The sequence below is a fragment of the Aythya marila genome (genome assembly GCF_965140915.1).
Source record: "Aythya marila genome assembly, chromosome: 1".
Lineage (NCBI taxonomy): Eukaryota > Metazoa > Chordata > Aves > Anseriformes > Anatidae > Aythya > Aythya marila.
The window spans coordinates 131,824,816-131,848,439 of record NC_139042.1 but is presented as its reverse complement, the minus strand read 5'-3'; the positions used below and the strand labels follow the sequence as shown (position 1 = coordinate 131,848,439).

At 37.7% G+C, this 23,624-nt stretch overlaps 1 protein-coding gene across 2 annotated transcripts; it reads left to right on the top strand.

The window, feature by feature from the left end:
- Positions 1 to 46: 46 nt before the first annotated feature.
- On the top strand, positions 47 to 23,171 carry INTS13 (integrator complex subunit 13). 2 transcript variants are annotated; one of them, XM_082751396.1, is made up of 17 exons: positions 47 to 366; positions 1,907 to 2,138; positions 3,559 to 3,633; positions 4,407 to 4,609; positions 5,761 to 5,841; positions 6,713 to 6,803; positions 8,355 to 8,483; positions 10,146 to 10,230; positions 13,149 to 13,238; positions 14,375 to 14,464; positions 16,529 to 16,707; positions 17,509 to 17,679; positions 18,077 to 18,231; positions 19,204 to 19,434; positions 20,604 to 20,743; positions 21,432 to 21,567; positions 22,406 to 23,170. In XM_082751396.1, exons 2-17 carry the CDS (start codon positions 1,914 to 1,916, stop codon positions 22,443 to 22,445), a joined length of 2,121 nt encoding a protein of 706 aa, XP_082607522.1. In that variant the 5' UTR covers positions 47 to 366; positions 1,907 to 1,913; the 3' UTR covers positions 22,446 to 23,170. The 2 variants fall into 2 exon arrangements, with proteins under 2 accessions (XP_082607522.1, XP_082607521.1); XM_082751395.1 differs by lacking the exon at positions 47 to 366 and adding an exon at positions 405 to 1,301 and having other exon boundaries at positions 22,406 to 23,171.
- Positions 23,172 to 23,624: the final 453 nt, after the last annotated feature.

Below are 23,624 nucleotides of genomic sequence, written 5' to 3'. Positions count from 1 at the left end.
CCCTGCCAGCGCTGGGGGAGCCGCTGCGCCAGCGGCGTAAGTGGCCGCGCGGGGGTCCCGCGGCCTCAGGGGTGGGCGGAGCGGGAGGGGCTGCGGCCGCTTCTCCCACCCCCGCGGGCGCCGGGCGCGGAGGCCGGAGCCGGGCCCCGAGCTTCCCGTCGAGCCGGCGGCGGCGGCGGAGGAAGCGAGCGGAGCCGGGGCATGGAGGCCGCCCGGCCGGAGGCGCCCGGCCCTCGGTAGGGCGCCCCGTGGGGCCCATCCCGCCTCCCCGGAGCGGGCCCGCGGCAGGGCCCGGGCGCGGCGAGGAGGAGGAGGAGGAGGAAGAGGCGGCCCGGGACCCGCGCAGCAGAGGAGGAGCCGGCCCAAGTAAGGCGGGCCGCGGAGGTGCCCGAAGCACGGCGGGGCGGCCCCAGGGGGGCTCCTGGGCGCTGGGCAGGAACTGAGCAGCTGGGAGCCTCCCCCGGAGGCTGCGCTGAGGCTGAGGCCTCCCCACGGGTTCCCCCGGTGGTGGCAGGGGCTGGGGAAGCCTGGTGTGTGGGTGTGAGAGGGGCCGCCTTGGGGCGGTGTCAAGCTTCGGAGCTGGGAAGGACGCAGGGGGTTTTCCTGTGGGACGAGGAGTGCTTCTGTCACAGTTCTGTCAGTGAGAGGTTAAAGTGCGGGTGTTCGCTTAAAAACGGCAGGATGGATCTAGAAAAGTAAAGGGTGAAGGTTAACTCAGTCCCAACGCTTATGCTGCTTCGAGGCCTGTGAGGGTTTTACCCTGCTGGGCAGCTGAACTCAGCCATAACCATTCCCTCACTCACCCTCTGTAGAAGAAAAGGAGAAGAAAAAGTGTGCTGGAAAGAAAAGAAAAATAACCTCATAGGTTATGATAAGTATAATTAAAGGGAAAAGAAAGGGGGGGGGGGAAAAACAAGCAAAGGCATCATGGAAGCATATAGAAAGAGAAAAGCAATTACTCTCTACTTTCTGTCAACAGGCAATGTTCGACCACATCCCAGGCAGCAGGCCCTCAATACAACAGTTGTCTGGGAGGACAGATTTTTTCATAAGGAGAGCCCCCCTTCCCCCCCCCCCCCTTTTCCTCTTCCCCATCTTTTATTGCTGAGTGTGACACCACATGGTATGGAATATCCCTTTGGTTGGTTTAGGTTAGCTGCCCTGGTGATGTTCCTTCCTCACTTTTTGTCCACCCCCAGCCTGCTGGCTCTGGGGTTGTTAGAAGGAGTCCTGATGCTGTGCCAGCACTGTTCAACATCAGACACAACGTTGGTGTGATACCACTGCGGTTCTAGCTACACGTGCAGAGCACAGTATTGTGTGGGTTGCTCCAGGGAAAGTTAACTCCATCCCAGCCAGACCCAGTACAGTAGCCTAATCATAAATGATTTTGTTCCTGTTGTTTCTTCTAGCAGGAAAACTTTAAATAACTATGTCTGTATGTCTACATTTTGCGTAAATGTTTCTTTTAATTAGAGAAGGGAGGAGGGTAATACAGTGTATTATTATTGCCTCCTCAGCTATACACATTCATGTTCCCTATTTTTTTTCTTCCTGAGGGGAAAAACAGTTTCTTCCAGTTAGAAAACTAGTCTACCAAATATATGGACTAATAAGACCGAAGGGGAGATTTTTGTCTCCATGTAAATAGAGCCTTAAAATAGGCATTTTCAGAGCGGCTTTTGAAGCTCAACAAATAGTGTGAGAGTAGCCAATGTATATAATGTATGATCTAAATACTTTGAGGGGTGACCTCTCTAAAACTGAGTGTTGTAGAAAGATGCTTCTATGTAAGCTATATATATTGTACAGTAATCTTGTGATTTTTTTCTAATCTTGTACATCTCATGTACATCTTCTAATCTTGTACATTTTTTTTTCTAATTGTAATATCTGTTTGCTTTAGGAAGAAAATGAAAATCTTCTCTGAGTCTCATAAAACTGTTTTTGTTGTGGATCACTGCCCATATATGGCAGAATCCTGTAGACAGCATGTTGAATTTGATATGTTAGTAAAGAATCGGACCCAAGGAATTATACCTCTAGCACCCATATCAAAATCGCTATGGACCTGTTCAGTGGAATCATCCATGGAGTACTGTAGAATAATGTATGATATTTTTCCCTTCAAGAAGCTGGTAAGTCTTTGCAGAAATACCGCACTTGATACTTCATTGTTTAGAGTGTTTTCCCATTTTAATGAAGCCTTCTGATATCGTTAGCTGTTGCTAGAAATTCAAATATAATTCATCGCATAAAATATCTTTGTGTTGTTAATAGGGCTTATAGCTTTTAAAATTGATTTGAGTAATACACGAGTCCCATTACATGTTTATTTTGGTGACCTCGATTGTCTTAATGTTCTCTGCAAAACATGAGGAGGGGTGTGTTAAGGTAACACAGACTTATTGTGTTCTTGTGATCTGTAAGCTTACAAAAGCTTGAGTGATGTCTTGCTGCATATCACACCCTGCCTGTAAATGTACTTGGTATCACTTCTTAGAGTTTTTAGTACTAACTTCAAAGGAATGCTCTCCAGTAGAAGAGGTAGGATATCTCTTAAACTGCTAGCTTGAAAAAGTGTGAGAGCTTCCTGGTATGCATCTCTTCTTTGGAAGCATCAATCTCTGGTGGTTCTGTAACATTGTATCATAAGCTGAGGTAACTAACCCCTGGTTCCTGAAGTCAGTAGATGTTTGTGTTGAGTAAACTGTTGTGCAAACCGTTGTGTCCTTAGACTGGATGCTGTTTTTAAGAAAAACAGTTGAATTTGTGACTGATGCTGCTCTGGAGTAATGATAATGGAACATCTGTCTGTGTCGAAGCAAGGGGCACAGGCACAGACAGCACTAAGAAATACCACTGGTAGCTCCATGGTTTGGTGTGTCAGTGGCTCTGCCCTGAGGGGTTGCAGACAGTTCTCAGGCAACAGACATTTAACTTAAACTACAGTCAAGTCCTACAATGGGATTATGCCAAGTGTACACTTAATTGATTTTAATCACTTGGCTGAACCCCAGCCTCTACAGTCTGAGGAGTAGAAATTAAGATGAAATGTGTGCCTCCCCTTGTCTGACTTTGTCAACTTTAGAACATATTTTCCTGTCTGATGTTTTGTAAAACTTGATAGATGCTCTCCAAACACTGTCACAGTTGACAGGGGTAAACAATTTGCTCTATCATGGTATTAGAACTTACTTTGCTTTGTGGATGTTCTTCTACTGAAAATATGACGTGGTTGTTAAGACTTCATAACATCTTGAAATACTAACTTGCTGTTGAGATTGATTTGATGGCTTAAAAACAAATATTTAGAGTCAGAAGTTGTTAATCATAATGATCATAATGTTGCTTAAAGAGTAAATGAATATGGCAGCAGTGAATGCTTTTTGTATGTCTTATGTTTAGCTTGGCTTTTAGTTGCGCACATTTCCAGGCTATTAGTTAATTAATGTGAAGAGGGAGGTGTGACTCATGTTAGCTAGGATTTGGGGAAGTAGCTGTAATCCATGGTTGTGATTGGCTGTTACCTTACATGCACTTCTTAAATCCTTTTAGGTGAATTTCATTGTGAGTGATTCTGGGGCTCATGTCTTGAATTCTTGGACCCAAGAAGATCAGAACTTGCAAGAAGTATGCTCTATAGCTGTTCTTTGGTTCAGAAAGTCTAGTTTAATTGCAGAATAAATAGCAATATCTTACTATATTCAATATTAAGTAATTTTAATGAAGTGTCAGTGTATCTGATCTGAAAAGATTACATAATAGAATTTTAAGAAGTAGACGGGTCAGACTATTCAATAGGCAACTTTACATCAGTTTAAAAAAAGTAGCTTTCAGGATCGAATTGTATTAAAACTAGTGTTATGAAGAAATTAGCTGTATGTGCATTTCTTCTGTAAACCAGTGATAACTTTTGAATTTTACACTTTTTTTTTAAGCTTGGCAAGCTAGGCAAATAAACTTTTTTAAAGAAGAAAAGTGTAAACAGTGTTTGTATTCTCTTTGCTTTCATTTTGTTTCATATTGGACTCATTTTCTGAAAAACTCACTTTGGGAAGGAAATCAAATTTCCAGGTTTTCAGAAAATAGAAACAGAGTGCAACTGATAACATTTGAATTTTTAGGTGTGGGATATAATTTGCAATTATAGCCAGTTATTTTTCTACAATAATCTTATAATCTCAGTGGTTGGTAACGGATGTTGAATCAACTGCCATGGATAACTTGGGTCCAAAATGTTTTCTAGAGTGATGGGAACAAATAGAGATGTTTTATTGCTCCATTTGGTTTTCTCCTGACAATGTTAATTTGCATTTAAGATAAGTTATAATGATGACTTTTTCTCTTAATTGGCCAGTTTATCAAATGCCTGAAAAGTAACTTTCATTACTTTATTTAACTAGTTAATGGCAGCGTTAGCAGCTGTTGGTCCACCTAATCCTCGGGCAGATCCAGAATGCTGCAGCATACTTCATGGTCTGGTTGCAGCAGTTGAAGCACTTTGTAAAATAACAGAATACCAGCATGAGGCTCGAACCATGCTCATGGAGAACGCAGAACGTGTTGGAAATAGAGGAAGAATAATCTGTATTACCAATGCAAAAAGGTACTTATAACTTTGTTTCTACCATTTAAAGATAAGGAATTTCATACGTTTTTGCAGTATTCTGTTGATTGCTATGAATTAGTGCTCCAAGTAGCTATCTTCTTCGATGGTAGTGAGGCCTTGCAGAGAGATCTGGACAAATTAGAGAGCTGGGCAATTAACAACAACATGAAGATTAACAAGAGCAAGTGTTGGATTCTGCACCTGGGAAGGGGTAACCCTGGCTGTACTTACAGACTGGGGGAAGAGATGCTGGAGAGCAGCCCCACAGAAAGGGATCTGAGGTTTTTGACTGACAGCACACTGAAAATGAGACATTGGTATGCCTTGGTGGCTGGGAGGGCCAACTGTCCCCTGGGGTGCATCAAGAACGGCACTGCTCTAGTTGCTTGAGGGAAGTGGTTTTACCACTCTCCTCTGTGCCTGTTGTGTTCTTACCTCGAGTACTGTATGCAGTTTTGGGCCCTGCAGTAGAAGAGAGATAAAACTGTTGGAGAGCCTCCAAAGGAGGGCAACAAAGATGTTAAAGGGTCTAGAGGGCAAGATACATGAGGAGCAGCAGAGGTCCCATGGTTTGTTCAGCCCAGAGCAGAGCAGGCTGAGGGGAGCCCTCATGGCGGCCTGCAGCTCCCTCACGAGGGGAGCGGAGGGGCAGGCACTGAGCTCTGCTCTCTGGGGACAGCGACAGGACCCGAGGGAACAGCATGGAGCTGGGACAGGGGAGAGTCAGGCTGGGGGCTAGGGAAAGGGTCTGCACCCAGAGGGTGGTCAGGCACTGGGACAGGTTCCCCAGGGCAGTGGTCACGGCACCGAGCCTGCCAGAGTTCAAGAAGCATTTGTTCGGACAATGCTCTCAGACATAGGGTCTGATTATTTTTTTTTTTTTGGGGGGGGGGGGGGGGGGGGGGGGGTGTCCTTTGAGGACCCAGGAGTTGGACTTCATGATCCTGGTGGGTCCCTTCCAACTCAGTTATTCTATGATTCTTTGTAGATCGTGTCTTGCTCTACTGAGGGTTTTGTTTATGGACGTGTGCTACAGTAACCAGCCAAAATGTTCCCACTTCAAGTAGGACATCATGTAGTGGCATGTTGCTTTGAGCAAGAGGTTTGATAATACTGCATAAAAATATTCATGTTCAACTTCTTTCTAGTGACAGTCATGTTCGAATGCTTGAGGATTGTGTTCAGGAAACCATTCATGAACATAACAAACTTGCAGCTAATTCAGATCAGTGAGTATACTGTTAATAAATCTTTATTTTGCATGTGCCTGTTATGTCCTCTAAGAAATACAAGTGTGTCTTTGTCACTTAAAACATTCTAAAACTTTTTCTGATGAATGGTTTGAACGCTGGTGTGAAACAAAGGGTTCCAAGGCTGTGTGTAATCGTTACCTGCTCAAATTTCAATTTCATATATGTGTGTGTTTGTGTGTGTATATATATATATACACACACACACACATATATATATATATATATATGTATTGTGTATATATATACATATACATATATATATATATATATATATATAATGTATATTTGACAGTACTGCCTGGGAATTGGGTTCTAAGTCCACTGTAAAGATGATTCACACGTAGTTTTTCATACATCACTGTAGTGAGAGATGCTAACCAGTATCTTGATCTCTCCAAATATCCAGTTGTGTTAGGAGACATGGGTAGTTAACTTTCATGTTCACTGGAATACCTTAATTACTAAACAAATACAATGATTAATATTAATGCACATACCTGGAGACACAAATCCTTTGTAGTGTCAATTTTCAGATGAATGAAGCTAAAGAGTATATCAGTTAAGGATCTAGCCCACTGATCTTTCCAAAAAGTAGCACAGTGCTATTGCAGCTGAAGAGCTAGAAATATTACACGCTTTTTATTCTGATAATTTTGAAATATGCTTCTGAAAATCATTAATGTAACCTAGTTTTTAGAAAATGCATTCAGAAACAGTATGTTGTAATATGTCTGATTTTGTGTTTTAGCAGTCAAATGAATCCTGGGAGAACCTGTGTAATTTCTGAGATACTTTCTGCCACTCTGTAGGTTAAATGGAATGTGTTTTTTTTTTTTAAATTTTTAAGTCTAATGCAGATCCAGAAATGTGAATTGGTCTTAATCCACACATACCCAGTTGGTGAAGACAGCCTCGTTTCAGATCGTCCTAAAAAGGAGGTAAGAAGTTTAAAATGAGAAAATGTATCCTGGTATTAGTAACAGTGTCAGACTCAAAGTAAACAGCGCAAATTAAGTATGCCTCAATAAGGCTTTGAGCCTCTGCTAAGGCATAGGAAAAAACACAAGTGTTGATTATTTGAAAAGTTGGCAGCGTGCATATTGCTGTTTAACATGTATGCTTTGATTTCTTCTACATATGTCATTGTCTTTATTTTATTACTTAAATTGCTTGCAGTAATAATTCATGTTTCTTTTATGTGAAGAAAAAATAATTGGATGATTATAACATTGGGTTTGGTTTCCCTTACTTTTGAGAGGGAAATACGTAGTTAGGGATCTAATGGAAAACCATCAGCTACTTGTGTTGGATGGGGTAGCTGAATAACACTGCTATTCAAGCAGGGTTTCTTCATGTTTTAACATGTATCTGTTAAACAACGTGGATATTGTGCAGTGCTGTGTTCCATGTTACAAGGCTAACACGTTAAGATTTTAACTATTAGTTGAATGATTTTCTCATGGTAACAAAATGGAGCTTTTGTTTATGCTGTCAAATGCTAGCAAACAGAATGCCTTTTCAATAAATAATAAGGGAGACCTTATTGCTCTCAACAAATACCTGAAAGGAAGGTGTGGGGAGCTGGGGGTTGGCCTCTTCTCATAGATAACCAGCAGTAGGAGTAGCGGGAACGGCCTCAAGAAAAGGTAAAAGGACACACATGAGAAATTACTATATATTAACATTTCAACTGTAATAAATGCATGTGTCCTCTATGGACTTGTATGCTTTGTGGTTTGTTTAAAATAAGTACGTTCCACAGACTTTGATCAATTCTGCTGATCTTCAGTCTGAAATGCTTAGTATTATAATGTGCTGACTGTAAGAAAAATACGCAAGGAAAAAAGCGCTATTCTTAACACAAAATGCATCTAGTCCTACATCTAACTTCACAAATAAAAAGGAATGTGTTTTTTTGTCCTACATTTTTTCTTTGCTAGAGAAATTTACTAGTCATGCTAAAAGAAACAAAGTCAACAGAAGAGAATAAATAAATTGACTGCTTTCCTTTGTAAGGTGGTCATTGCTCTTCAAGCTAAAACCAATATAATTATTCCTTGCAAAGAGAAAATCAAATGGAACTTAGTTTGTGTTTCTTTTGTGTGTAACACACAAATAGGTATACAGAAGTGACTTTGCTCCTGTTACTCAGTGGGTGAAAGAGGGAAAGTCTAGACCCAGAGCTGCTATTAAGAGGATTCTTTCCCTATGTACTATTTCTAATTCTTGCTATTAACTAATTGCTCAGGGTTTTGGGGCACAGTTCTGAATACGGGATACATTGTAGCAACTGTAACTGACATAACCGGCAAAGTTCTGAACGAGAAATAATTTTTCTCTTTTCCTTCTTAACTTTCCATGGTGGTTTCTTCCTGACTGAATTTAGTAGTATAAGTGTGCTTAGTTTAGAGTTTCAACTGGTTTATCTTGTTCCATGATACTAGAGCCTAATCCATTAATACCGTATATTCTATGTCAATTTGTTCTAGCTTTCACCCGTTTTAACCAGTGAAGTGCACAGTGTCCGTGCAGGACGGCATTTGGCTACAAAACTGAATGTTTTAGTACAACAACACTTTGATCTGGCTTCAACCACAATAACTAACATTCCTATGAAGGTAATATTGTGTCTATTGCTTTGTTAGCCATCTGCAACACTTCAAAATTTGTTTGAAAACTTTTAATGTCTATTTAAATGGAATTTTTTACATGGCTTTTCTCTCCATATCATATTTTCTGTTTTTTTTTTTTTTTTTTTTTTATTAGCCCACATTTAATGTTTGTGACCAGGTTAGTAATGGTAAAGGGGGTGGAAAAAGTTAAGAAGGATCACAGAACAAAAAGTATTGCTGAATCTTAATTTTGATGTAGCAATGCAGGCAATATTCCATTTCTGTTAGTAATATTTTATAGAAATACTATTTACCTCACATTAAGTTTTCTGTGATTCTCTTGTCTTTTTCTAGTTGTGTTGATTAGATATTCTTGACCCTTGTGCATTTTAGTGGCATAGCGAGTCTTTCCTCTGTCTTATTATCATGCCCACCCAACATAAAGGTGTTTGTAACTAACAACTGATTTTAGACTAAAAGTTTTTCAGTAGGTTTTCCATTTTGAAGATCTAAAGCCAGAAAGGGGTGGGACAGAAGGTATAATCTAGCCAAAGAAGATACTAAACTTACTATCTTCTGTTCAAATTTATGTCCCCATTTTTTTTTTTATCAATACCAGAAAGGAAATCACTGCAGTTAGGTATTTAAAGTATTCTTCAGTTTAGAATAACTTTATTTCAGCTGTCTCTTGCTACCTGATTCCAAGTGTCACTATTCAAACAAACAGAAGGGGTAGGGGCGGATAAACTTTTCTGATTTGAAAAACAAGGCAGTGTTTAATACTGTCAATCTTTACTAATTACATATTTTGAAAAACAGCAAACTTGTATGAGTGTCTTTCAAAAGTAGCCTTTTTGTATGGATTTAATAAGTCAAAACCTGGAATTAAAGTTGTCACAACACATTAATTGTTAATGGAACTTTGAAGAGGTTTATCATATAAATGCAACTCTTAGGCTTGCAAATACCTTTTCTGTAACTTTCTGACCTGTGTGCTGCTGGTATGCCTCTCCCTTCTGTCCTTGTCCTTATAGTAATAGACCATGCTGGGTTCCCTGTGTGTGTGTTTTTTTTAACTTGGAATAAATTACTGAAATTACTTTTCTGGTTTTGCTAACCTGTTGCTGCTTTTTAAAGATGCAGCATTTATTAATTTTCAGTTAAAAGTATGTTTTTTCATGCATCTTAAGTACAAGAAAAGGATGATACATTCCAAGTATGTTTCTTTGGTTTAGATTCTTGAGTTTTTAGTTATGAAAAGTAGGTACTGATATATTCTGCAGTGCTCGTTTGCTGCTGCTCAGTATGTTGTAACTATTGGTGATAAACATTACATCATAGGTTTCCTAAACTTAATTTAAGCAAAATCATATGAAACCAATTTTAAATCTATATCTTACATTATGGACACTGTCATGACACTTCTATTAAGAAGAAAGTATAGGGTTTCAAAAAAGGAATAAAAAGAATGAGATGGCTGCATCTTTAAATAGGTCAGAGCAGTTTCCCCAAACTGCAATCCCATGGTTGTATGATGCACTTGAGACTTCTCATTTTTCTTCTGAAGTGACAGGTAAATGTAAAATCATTGGAACAGTTAATTTATAAAAAGCGGTGACATCTAGGTAAATAAACTGTATTCATTGTTCCTGCCTGTCTCTTTTGAAGGAAGAACAACATGCTAACACATCAGCCAACTACGATGTGGAGCTTCTTCATCACAAAGAAGCACATGTTGACTTTTTAAAAAGTGGTAAGTAGAAATAATCCTGTAAAGAAGGTTTCCTTTTTTTTGTTTGTTTTGTTTTAGTTACATGCTGGAAGTATTCACAAATGGGTTTATGAGCTTCAGATTGATGTAAGTTTCAGACATGACTCTTATAGTTAAGGAGAAACCTATTTCCAAACAGCACATTTTCAGTTCCTTGTAACCTAACAACTTGATTTGTAATGTTAGCTTTGGAGTTCTGTTACTGGCATTTTTTAAAGTAGTAATAAGACAAACTCAAAACCAGGCCATTCATCACAACAACTTTCACATACCTTCAGGGTTTTTGTGTGTGATTTATGAGAGGGGCATTTCAACTTCTTACTGAGATACTTAAACAAAAAAAAAAAAAAAAAGTTGACTGAGAGTTTAGATGTGCAGTGGTTTTACAAGAGCACTACTTCAGTATTTGTGGAAAAATATTTATTGAGCAATTGAGCTTTTAATCTGTCAAGTAATAACAACTGACACCACTTAGATCCCGTAGACCTGGTTTACAACAGTAATTGTTTTGAAAAACACAAGAGTTACTTGATTTGAGCTTTCTCACTGCATTTGAAGTACCTAGTATGCTTTTAATAGTTTTGAATTATTACCTAATATTCCTCTCAGGTGAATTTTTAATAACTTCTCTGAGATTAGAGTAAGTCTTACGCAAAATTATCTTGTTCAGAAAGCAGTGTTTGATATAGAACTTTGTTAATAAATCAAGTGAGGCTAAAAACTCTGTATTGATGGTACTTAGAAGCTATAAACCAAGCAACTGAAAAAAATGTCCATCTGTAAGTCTTCTGTGGAATATTTAAAATGTATGCCTCTTCAGAAGCGTTGAATTCCCATTTGAAATTTTTATAGGCTGCTATAGGCTTTCTCTTACAGTGTGGTCTTTAACTTTTTAAAGGGCCCTGAATCATAGAAGTTGTTCTCACTTGCTGTATGTATAGCATATGTCCATTTAGTTACAGGCTACAGATATATATATATATATATATATATTTTTTTTTACTACTAAAAGCTACATTACACGGCTTTAAAGCATATTAAGAAGCTGATGTTTTAACTTCCTAGAAGTTAAGAATAATATTTTAACAGATGAGTTACCTATGTCAGTTATCTAACAACAAGTTAAACAACTTTTCCTCTGGAGGTTTGAAATAATTTGGACAATTTTAGAAGTGGTTGGGCTTCTATTTTTCCTCCTTTCTCTTAAGATGGGTCCCTGCTCCAGCATGAGTCCCCCTTGGGCAGCAATTCCCCCCAGATCATCTGTCTACTTTGGGCTCCTCTCCACAGGCTGCAGCTCTGGCCCAGAGTCTCCTCCTGCAGGGACTCAACCATTACATCAGGAAAAGAACATATCTCCTCATCTGTAATTAGTATAGTCCATTTTTTGGCGGAATAAAGTTTGAGGGAAAAAAAGTATATGTTACAATAATGAGTTCAGACTGACCTGAACTTGTTACCCATGTTGTAAGTATAAAGCTTTATTGCAGGGGTTTGGTATTAGTTTTCTAATGCTTATTGGCTCAGGGGAATAAGTCTGCTAGTAAAACCCCAAACCAAACTCCTGCTGCATTGCCTCTTTGATTTTTTTTCTATCAAATCCTGTAAATTTTGGTTCCCTTTTATTTGTTTTTAGAAATACAGGTTTCAACTGTAATAACTCTGGTACTAGGAAAGGGGGGATTTGATTAGCAACATTTTACAGTAATAAGATACAGAAAGCTTATCTAAGGGCCAAATTTATTTAATCTATTCTTAGATTTTCCAGAAGGATTCCAGATATTTTAACTGTAATCTTTAAGTAATAAAAAATATTATTTCTACAGGTTACCTATATGATTGATAAGTAAATCAAATAAATCTTATGAGTAAAAAGTAAAAGTCTTTATAATGTGGTATCAATGGAACTTCTTACATGAAATATTAAACTAAACCCTAACACATGGCATAGAATGTTGTGTTGATGTATGTATCTAATTCCTCTCAGATGTTGGTGGATTTAAGCATGGCATTTTCTGACTGTTACTGTAATTCTGAAACTTTGTATAAAACTCAGTCAATGCCTTTCTTAATGTCAAAGAGCACGAAGAATTACAGAACTCACTGGCACAGTGTAATGTCCCTTTATTGGTGAGGCACTGTATGAAAGTAATTTCAATGATAAAACATCTGTGGCCAGTGAAAGCTCTTGAGATGTTCAAATTGAATTTGACATAGCAAAGATTCTGGGTAATGAGACCAGTACTATTTTCCCACCAAAGTCTAACTTGTCAAATATGCCTTTAGATCAGTTTCAGTGAAGACTATGAGATATGTATAGAAGCTGATCAGCCCTAAATAAGGGTTCTGACACTTGTTAAGGCTGTGGAAAATTAATAAATAAACAAATAATAAATTAATAATTATTAATAAATGAAATAATAATTATTAATACATAAACAATAAATAAAGCTGATTCGGCTGTGGAAAATTATATAGATGCTTTCAAAGTTCTGGGCATTTTTAAAGGAAAAAATAAAAGCCTATTGCAGATAAAAAAAAAAAAATAAATGTGTTTTACTTTCTAACTGTCAAATATTTAGAGCATACTATGGAGCTACAGTATTTTGTTTGCTTTTTTTTTTTTTTTTTTAATACATGCAATGGCTGCTGATTTCAAAAGGTTATTTCAAGTACCACTACTAATATATGGATTTTTTCACTTGTTAGGTATCTGGCTTTTGAAAATTAGGTTATGTTTTGTATATGGTTGTTACAAAAGTTTTGTACCTTAAATTGTTGTTTTGAGTGTTGTTGTTTTTGCAGTAACACTTCATTCTTACATAACTATTTGCTGTGTTTTTGTGTAAGAAAATATTTGATTGCATTATGATGCATTTTTTTCTGGCTTAATATTGCAGGTGATAATCACATAGGTGGCAACAGTAGAGAAGGCACATTTAAAGAAACTGTAACATTAAAATGGTGTACTCCCCGAACAAATAGTGTAGGTAGGTAACGTGATATCTTAAAAAACTAATACTCTAACTTGCATTACATATTTTGCTATACATATGCTGACAAGAACTTGAGCAAGGAGATAAGTCATCAGTTAATGCTATTTTTACCTTCTATTCTGTTGAACTCTGCTGAATGCATTCTGTTTTAATAATGGTGATATGATGCTCTTCTGATTTTGCATAATCAATGATTTGTGAAAGAGGTGGGGGAGATTGTAAATGTTTTCATGGTGTTTTATCATTCTCCTTTGAATTATCTCAAAGTTGTTTCCTAACTGCAAAGTTGAGAAATCTGTCCCTTGTGCAGTGGCAACTATACCTTGTCAGTTCCACAATGGTGGTTTTCAACACAGAAGCTTTCAGACTTCTTTAATTGATTGTTGTTTTAGGAAAAAATATGAATCAAAGCACTATCTTTAGTGTAAGTATTAGAGTACTAGGGAAACTTTTGTTTGGAAGGAAACTTGTGCAACAATTTAATCAGATTCTTTCATTCATCTATATTGGCTTTCTAATCTGAGTGAAGGAAAGATTGCCCAGAGAAGCTGTGGATGTCCCTTCCCTGGAAGAGCTTGAGGCCAGGCTGGATGGGGCTTTGGGCAACATGGTGTAGTGGGAGGCATCTCTGCCTATGGTGGGGGAAGGAATTGGATGATCTGTAAGGTCCCTTCCAAACCAATCTGTTCTGTGATGTCTACTCCAACTCCTGCTGAGTGACAGGGAGGATTTAAGGTAACATAGGGAACCACCTGGCCATTCACCTTGTGCACCCTGCAGTCCATCAGCAAGATAACGCTGACTCCTTGTGAGCCAGCAGATTAAAAATACAGGTAAGGGAAATAAAAGGAGGTTGACCCTACTGTGAAATAGTTTGAGAGAGAAAGTTCTGGAGACCCTCCTGGAAATGAGGCTTGGGAAATTTATTCAGTTCTCAGAGTTGAGGATACTGAAATGTTTGCCAGGAGATGGTAGGAAGAGTAATTTTTTTAGATCTAGGCTTTCTACAAAGCCTACAGTTTTTCCGATTGTGAAATAGCCTAATCCTCTTCCCTTCTTTCATTTTGTGGTATGTTTTTTTTTTCTGTGTGGAACTAGACTCTTATCTCTTCTACTCATTTATCTTTCAGAATTACACTATTGCACTGGAGCGTACAGAATTTCACCAGTAGATGTAAATAGCAGACCTTCGTCATGCCTTACTAACTTTCTCCTTAACGGTAAAGATGTGTCTTTGACTAATTACTTTCAAGTTGTAATTGTTAATATTGTAAGTAGAGCTCTGCAATGGCTTCACACTGGTAGGTAGTTCAGCTCCACCATGCTGTTCTCTCACTCCCCCTCAACAAAATGGGTGGAAAATGAGAAAAGGCTCATGAGTTGCGGAATGATCTTCCTTGTCCTTGTCTCAATTTCTATCATGGACAAAACAGACTCAATATAGGGAGATAGATGTAATTTATTGCCTGTTGCTAATGTACTAGAGCAGTGAGAACTAAAAGCAAAATAAAAACACCTTGACCCCCACCCACCTTTACCTCCTCCCCCTGAGCAGTGCAGGGAGTGGGGGTTGCAGTCAGTCCATAACTCTTTGTCACTGATTTGTCACTGTCCTTTCCTTGCTCCAGTGCGGGGAGTTGATTGTATGTGAGCTTTCCACAGGCAGCAGCTCTTCAAGAACTGCTCCAACATGGCTCCATACCACAGGGACCATCCCCCAGGAGTAAACTGCTCCAGCACGGGCCCTCCACGAGTGGCAGCTGCCCCCAGACCCCCTGCTCCTGCATGGGCTCCTCTCCACGGGCTGCAGCTCCAGCCTGAGGCCTGCTTCTGTGGGGGCTCTCCATGGGCCGCAGCCTCCTCCAGGCCACATCCACCTGCTCCACCGGGGGCTCCTCCACGGGCTGCAGCGTGGAGATCTGCTCCATGTGGGACCCGTGGGCTGCAGGGGAACAGCCTGCTCCACCAGGGGCCTCTCCACAGGCCGCAGGGAACTTCTGCTCGGTGACTGGAGCACCTGTTCTCTTTCCTTCAGTAACTTCATATCTACAAAATTCTCTCCCGTTTTTTCCACTCCTGTCACCTAGCGTCACTGGCTCAGCTCTGGCCAGCAATGGGTCCCTTTTGGAGCCAGCTGGAGCTGGCTCTGATCTGATCTTCTGGGCTCTACTCACAAAGGCCAGACCTGCAGCCACCCACTACCAAAACCTTGCCATATAAGAAATAAGTGCTATACAAGCACTGACCATGTTTCAGTTTGCATAGGGGAGTGTATTGTAGAAATGCCAAGTCTATTACTGTGTCATATAGAAATAAAAGTTGTTAAATGTACTTGAAGGAAAATTGAATGTGGTTTGAAGACTGGAATTGAGAAGAAAGAGGTAGAGAAAGAGCAAATAGTGAATTCTGGTAGTTCTTTACCAAATCTAAATGTAGAATACTTTTCATTTTATCCGATTTATTAGAAGCATCTATTTCAGTATGTGACGGTACACTTGATCAAAATGCTAGTGGTATGTAGTCGACATTCATTGCATGTGTTTTTTTATAGTTAGCAAAAGAGTTGCATTATAAACATACACTTAATGGGAGTTTTCTTTCATTTGAAGTTATTCTTTATGAATTTTTCTCCTAAAGATTCCGTATTGGAAGAGTATTCTGATTTCTAAAAATGTTTAGAACTAAAACTAGTAGCGTACTTCAAATAACCACTCCCTTCTGATCTTCTGTTTTTGTTTCCTCATAACAAGCAACTTGGAGATTGAACCTCTTTGGTATTTGTTTTATTGGAAATAAGTCAAAGCTTGTTTTATTTGTGTGTGTCTGAAAAGTGGTATTGAAAAAAAACTTTATCTTTATAATGAAATGAGTTAAGTTTATTGTTTTTCAAAATTGCTTTTAATGAGTTTCTGCTGCAGGGTGAGATAATGGTTTAGTATACAGCATCATCTTTGATTAAAAATAATACACCACTCATACATGATACACCATTTTAATGCCGTAAGACATTCATAGAAAAAATATTTGGCCCAGAAAACAATAGGATATTCACAGTAGGGAGGTCTTTCAATTGTTCTGTGTAAAAATTTAAGAGCATTTGACACTATATTCTGTCTAAGGATATAGAGTAAGTATTTGAAGCAGTTGCTCATTCATCTAGGTGAAAGCACAGCTTTAATGGTTCAGTCTTAGTGGCTAGGTAAAAACCTCTACTGTGCATATATAATTTTTAATGTAAAATTGCAGCATGTCGCAACTGATGAAACTGATCTCACTTCCAACAGGTCGTTCTGTTTTGTTGGAACAACCGCGCAAGTCTGGCTCTAAAGTAATTAGTCACATGCTTAGTAGCCATGGAGGAGAAATTTTTCTGCATGTATTAAGCAGCTCACGATCAATTCTAGAAGATCCCCCATCAATTAGTGAAGGTTGTGGAGGAAGAGTCACGGACTACCGAATTACAGTAAGATTCCTTTTCCCTTTAAGTTTTTCACTTAAACAACAAGTGATCTTGTGCAATAGATAACTGTATGAAATGTTGGTGTGTTTTCTGGAAGGCCAGGCTGATATGTGTGATGTTGCGGTCAAACCAATCTCTGTTGTATACACTGATGCATATTTACTACGTAGTAGTAAGACTACTTACTGTTATGCCTGTTTTATAGAATCCTCTCTATGTTGAGGAAACACTTGTTGCCTTATGCACTATCATCATCTAAAGCTCGTTCTGGTTCTGGAACAATGTTTTCTTGGCAAGGCTTTTGTGTTGGCTGGCTGGGTGTTTGTAGGACTATATCCTGCTCATTGTTCAGAGGCTAGATTGCACATGAATGAGTTGTACAATAAATAGGAAAGATCGAGTTTTCAGCTTTGAACCCTGGGTATGGAACAGGCAGTTCCTGTATGGAACTCCAGTATGGAGCTGGCATTTTCTTTAACATTTCCTTTGCATCTGGTATGTAAGCAGAAATGACTTCCAGAAAAATGCAGTAAAACTTTTTACCATATGTGAAACGCCTTGCAAACCCAAAAGACCTCTTCATGAAAAACTCTGCATTAGTTTTAAACCCGTATTTTTATACAACTGTTCTTGTGTTCACTCCAAAGAACATCATGTGTGTTTGAGAGTTTTTTGTGTTAGGTTCAGATTTAATGGTGGTGGTGTATGCAATTAATGAAAGGCAAGACTATGCTTTTTCACCCGTTCAGTGAAAGCTACTTTGTTAGAGAAATTCCTAATTTTATCTTGTTTGGTTATCATTAGGATTTTGGTGAATTTATGAGGGAAAACCGATTAACTCCTTTTCTAGAGCCCAGATATAAGATCGATGGAAGTCTTGAAATTCCATTGGAACGTGCAAAAGATCAGTTAGAGAAACATACTCGTTACTGGCCTATGATTATTTCTCAGACTACCATCTTCAACATGCAAGCTGTAAGTAACCTTGGTTTTGTAAACTTCTATTCTAATCTAGACTGTTTCAGCTTGCTACTTGATGAAATACTGACTATCGTACGATGAATCATTTGCCAGAAAAGGGTTTATTTTAAGCTTTGTTTTCACTTAAGTATTCTGTATTTAGTGTCAATATGTTATTGCCATGTAATCTAAATAGGGTGGAATATTTTAAACTGGTTTAGCTATAGAGCTGCTGGGTTACAATGGGTAAAGACAGCATGCCTCTGCATATACCTTTGAGAGTTATTACTAAATTTGGGATAGGCGACTTTGTTGTATGTTGTTCCATCGTTACACACTTCAGTTTTTCTTTCTGTTTCTTTCCTGCAACATACAAGACTTTCCCATTCTTGACTTTTGTTTTGTATTCCAGGTAGTGCCATTAGCCAGTGTGATTGTAAAGGAAGCAATGACAGATGAGGATGTTCTGAATTGTCAAAAAACAATATATAATTTGGTAGATATGGAGAGGAAAAATGATCCACTGCCAATTTCAACAGTTGGTACCAGAGGAAAGGGTCCAAAAAGGTTAAATACATAGCTTTTCATTGTTGGATGTTTCTTAGAAGTATTCCATTTACATTGTTTTCATGCATGTTTTTAAATAGTGGCCAAAGATAATATGGAGTATACTAAATGATGTACATATGCAAAACAAATTCTGTGAACACTTTGCTTGCACCACTTAGGGGCTATCACAGTAAGTGTGCTGTATGTTAGGAAGCAGAAGTTATTAACAAAAAATTGTATGTTAAATGTGAAAACAAAAATGACTATTAAGAAAGGTGAGAGACTGACACAAGCTAGGAAAGAAAGCTAGGAGGGAGAAAGTGGAATAATGCCAAACGACTAAGAAGTGAAACTTAAGCTTATTATAAATGACCAATGGTATAAAATTGGGTTATTAAAATAGTCAAATAATTTTGAAACAGTTATTTAAAATATGGGATGTTTCTTTAAAATGAGCATAGAACATCCATATATCTGTTCTTCCAAAGAAGACATACGTGTACATTGTATTTCCAAAAAGGAAAATAATCTGCAAAAGATGTCCAAGTGTCTAGAAGTTATTTCTAGCCATCCAATGCAATTCCAATTATTTGCATTAAAAAAAAAATAAAATTGCATGTCGGTACCTGAGTGGTCCTTTGTGTATCCTAACAGTGCATAATATGCCAGTTGTCAAACAATTGACAGGATTCAGAAATGCCTTTTGGCAGTGAGATCTCATGGATATTAAGAATTAGATGCATGTGGAAGTATATGTTTCAACTGAAACTTAACTCTTTGGATGTTAATTGAGAAAGGTCACAAGATGTGTTTTCATAAGTTTGAAGGACAGTAATCCAAGGTGCATAGATGTGCAATACAAGAGAAGGAGCAAAAGCTCAAGGACTAATTATATATATAAATTAAGTCTAAAACCAGAATCTTATCTATTTAATAGATTAATGATCTAGACCATTCTATGTGATACTTCTTTTTCCTGCCCTTGCTTAGAGATGAACAGTACCGGATTATGTGGAATGAATTGGAAACCCTTGTACGAGCACACATCAACAACTCTGATAAACACCAGCGTGTCTTAGAATGTTTGGTGGCTTGCAGAAGCAAACCCCCAGAAGAAGAAGAACGCAAGAAACGAGGCAGAAAGAGAGAAGAAAAAGAAGACAAGTCAGAGAAGTCAGGAAAAGACTATGAACAAGATAAGCCGTGGCAAGAATCAGAAAGGTAAATTTTCTTAAGTAATATGAAAACATAGCATAATATTTTTTTTGCCCTGTTCCTCATCAAAAAGGGAAAAGAATTGCTGTGAAACGGGGTTTCAATTTAACTTGTTCATGCTCTTAACCTTGATTTGCTACCAGTGATTGTGGATCCCAAGGTTTTTTTTGTTTGTTTTTTTTTTTTTGATCAGTCACCATTAACAAGCTGGAAAAACATTTATCTTACAGTGTCTGTTTATCAGACTTGTTCAAGAACCATACTGCTTGTAGAATATTTTTATTTGAAAAAGTTGCTGACCACTGAGCAGGGTTTTGCAGTTAGGATAGTCACTGTAGGATTGTATTGTAACCATGATGCCCATTATACAACAGAAATAGAAAACAACTGAAAGATGTGGCGAGACAGTTGATTTCCTTTGAACTATAGAAAGCTTGGTGCTCAGGTAGTTAAACAATCCAGATTGTTTGGCTGGTCTGTTTAGCTGAACATCAGGGTTTACTGCCCTTGCATTTACTGTCTGTAATTCGTGTTAATTATTCTAACTTGTATAACAAGCAAGCATCTGTTTTCCCTGTTTCAAAACACTGTTCTAAAGCAGTCCAAATAACCTCATGTTAGTAAGCTTTTTGCATATATAGTTTTGTGCGTTCTAGGATCTTTTAGGAGGATAGACAATTTCCCCTATGTTATTGTCAGCGTACTGATGACCTTCATACCTTTCTGTATATGATCAAATCCATTTCTACAATTTCTTTTTGTTTGGCAGATGAAACAAAGCAGGGCCTGAGGTGAAAGCAATTTGATATAAAATATAAATTTGGATCACATTAAGAAAAAGTAATTGTGTGGTGTTTGGTATATTCACTATTAGTTGATGATTTTGACTGAAAAGACTATCTCAACAAGTACAGTATAAATACTTTTAACTAACTTAAGTGAAATTATATTAAGATCTTCCTTTTTTTTTTTTTTTGTAAGGCTTTATCCAGAGGATTATTTTGCTCCATTTCCCTGTTTTTTTTTTTTTTTTTTTTTACCTTTCACAGGGGATCGAAAGAAACTTTCTCATGATGTGGGTTGTGGGTAACTTTGAAGAGTACAGGAAGGTGCCAGGAATAATATGTGCTGCTCTAGCATATCTTGCTTCACTGTTTTCCTTCCCTGTCAAAAAGGTTAAAAGGTCTTTTGGATCGTGAAAAAGAAGAACTAGCAGAAGCTGAAGTTATAAAAGATTCCCCTGATTCTCCTGAGCCACCCAACAAAAAGCCTCTAATAACAATGGATGAAATGCCTGTAGTAGAAAAGGCAAAAGGTAAAATGGAAGGATTACAATAGATTTCCTTGTTTGAAAATTTAAGTTCATATATCAGTCTATTTTTCTAAAGTAATGAGGTGAATCTTCTTGGAGTTAAATGAATGAGGAGAATTCTTAGTTAAATACTCAATGCTGAGAAACTCTTGATAAATACATATGTTAACCTTAACAGGCCTATGTTGAAAGGCACTTAGATATATTGCATGGGTCTAAAAAGAGACATTTGGGTTGACAAGGGGGTTGGACAAATTTCTGCTGGTGCTACTTTGAGGTACTCTATCAGAAATAGTATTTAAGGACAGGTATCAAAAACAACTCTTTCTGACTAATGAATATAAACATGCCTAAGATGTCTAGTTGTTGAAAGGGGCAGTTCTCACTGGCTTTCTTGTTGAGCTGCCGTAACTTGCTATCTGTCGTAACAGCTGAGCTGATATTAAGATTCTACTTGTGATGCAAATTAAATCTATCAATCAGTACTTCAGCTGCTGTAACTCTGCATATATTGTATTTATTTAGTATGTATTATGAGGGTGTTTAATATTAATGTTTTTAATATGCTGCACTACCAAAGTCTGTAACCTCCTCTAAAAATTTATAATGATGTTTTAAGAATTCAGAAATAAATTCACTTAAGTGAAATCAGTAATTAAATAACTTTAACTGTTTTTACATGCAATTTTAGGGCCAATGTCCTTGCTGTCTTTATGGAGCAACAGGATTAATACTGCCAACTCTAGGAAGCACCAGGAGTTTATTGGTCGTTTGAACTCTGTCAACAATAAAGCTGAACTATATCAACATCTGAAAGAAGAAAATGGGTTTGTATCAGTAAATTCATCACTACAAATATTTTAGTAGTAGTCAAATGTCAGTATGGAGGAACAATTCAGCTACAGGGTTAAGAAGGCTGCTTATACTTTCGAGGATTAAAATGTGGAGATATATTCCTTTTGTCTCAGTATTGACAGGTGACTACAACAGTGTTTGCTTTTTAATTGAGTGGCCTGCTCTCATTGGCCTGTTTCTGTGCTGAGCAAGGTTGAATGCCTTACTGATCATCCTAGCAGTGAAATTCTTAAACTTTCAGGGGTTAAATAGTAGCTAAGGTCAAATTTATTTGATGTCAGTCTGATGCTTGCTTTAGCTTCTGAAGCAATATCAAATCTAAAAATATTGTAGGTAATAAAACGGCCGATGTCATGCTGTAACGAAATTGATAAGTTGTCCATGTTATAACAAAAATACTCAAACCAAACTGTTAAGTAAATAAAATGGTGAGAGTCAATGACTACTTGAAAGAAGGGTGAAAATGAAGATCTTGAAACTATGAAAGCTAAAATTTTAGAAATAATTTATCTGCAGTCATGTGAATATGGGCTTTTGTCTTGTGGTGAGGTTGATAACAAATAGACAGTTGTGGTTGTTACTGGAAAGCTTCACAGAAACCTTTCCTATGTGTACTGACTGCTGCTTAAAGTATTAAAATAAACATTTGTATGTGTGGTGGTAGGGAAAGAAGGGATGGTTAGTGAAGTAAAAAAAAAAATATATATATACACTCATTTTTAAAGAAGTTATGCCCTTGATTTTTTTCTTTATTTGTTTATTCTATTTCTAGTGATGATCCTTACCAACTATCTTGTTCATCTGTTTCAGGATGGAAACAACAGAAAATGGAAAAGCAGGCCGGCAGTGATGATTGTTTCTTTGAACAGAATTTAGCGAAATCGAGGAAAAAAATGAAGTTGGAATTGATATTGGTACCATTTCAGTACAACTTTTTAGTTGTTTTGATTCTTTCACATTTTTCTATTTTTTTTCTATGAACTCTAAAATCAACATATCATACTTACTGAATGGTGTGCAAATAGCGTCTGTCTTAAACTATTGTACAGTCAGCTTTTTTAGTATGAAGAAAGCCTCTGTTGCCGTGGACTAAATGAAATCATCCTATATGTTGATCTGAATTTGAAGTCCTTTCCCATAAGTATTTTCATACTTCAAAATCAGTGGTGACTGACTGTTCAAAGAACTTCAGTTTCAATCAATTGATAGTTAACTGATAATATTGTTAATTTCAGATATTGATACTTTTATTTATAGGAAACTTCTCAGGCATCCAGAATTATGGAGAAGACCTCACACTGAATACCTAGTCACTGAGCTGAGAATGTGTCAGTCTTAGTTTTCATGTAAGGGGTTGGGGGGATGAGTGGTTTTAAAGACAGAGTGTTGGCTTAAGGACTTTTTAAAATTTGTTAGAAATGATCTTTAGAAAGCAAAGCATTTTGGATTGTTATGCTGGAATTGAGTCTTTGTTTTTAAAACAAAATAAAAATAAAACTTTTGCTAACATTAAATGATTTTTTTTGATGAAATATACACTCTAAACCAACTGTGGCTTTGGGTCTAAGCTTTGTGAACATAAAAGGGAGACTTATTCTGAATACCTGAATATGACTATGAAATGACAAAGTAGATGATCAGTCTTCAATTTATTTATTTATTTATTTTTTAGCAAAACCTCTTATTCCATTAAAGGAGAGTAGAATTCTCAAACTGGAATACTGTTGCCATCTGTGGGTAATGTAATCCATTTTAAGGTTTTGGGTTGGCTTCTAAATCGGTCAACTTGAGGAAGCTGAGGAAAAATGCTCTCCAAGCAGCTGATCCCTAGAAGAGCAGTGAAGGAAGCTCTGGGATACAAAATAAAACCCAGTTCAGAAACTGGGTCTTAGTTTCGGTACATTTTCACTTGAGTTCAGTAGAGTTCTATCAGTCTTATGGTCTGTTTCTGTGGCCTTATTCTAGTCTGTATAAGCAACTGCAGTCCCACAGCTTTATATTAGCTTATATTGATAGAAGACACATCTGT

What these genes read in the sequence shown, in the direction of transcription:
- INTS13 (XM_082751395.1), top strand. Translation starts at nt 1,914, where the DNA reads ATGAAAATCTTCTCTGAGTCTCATAAAACTGTTTTTGTTGTGGATCAC. An exon ending in TCACGGACTACCGAATTACA is followed by an intron (nt 16,708 to 17,508) that starts GTAAGATTCCTT and finishes GGTTATCATTAG; the next exon opens with GATTTTGGTGAATTTATGAG. An exon ending in CATCTGAAAGAAGAAAATGG is followed by an intron (nt 21,568 to 22,405) that starts GTTTGTATCAGT and finishes CATCTGTTTCAG; the next exon opens with GATGGAAACAACAGAAAATG.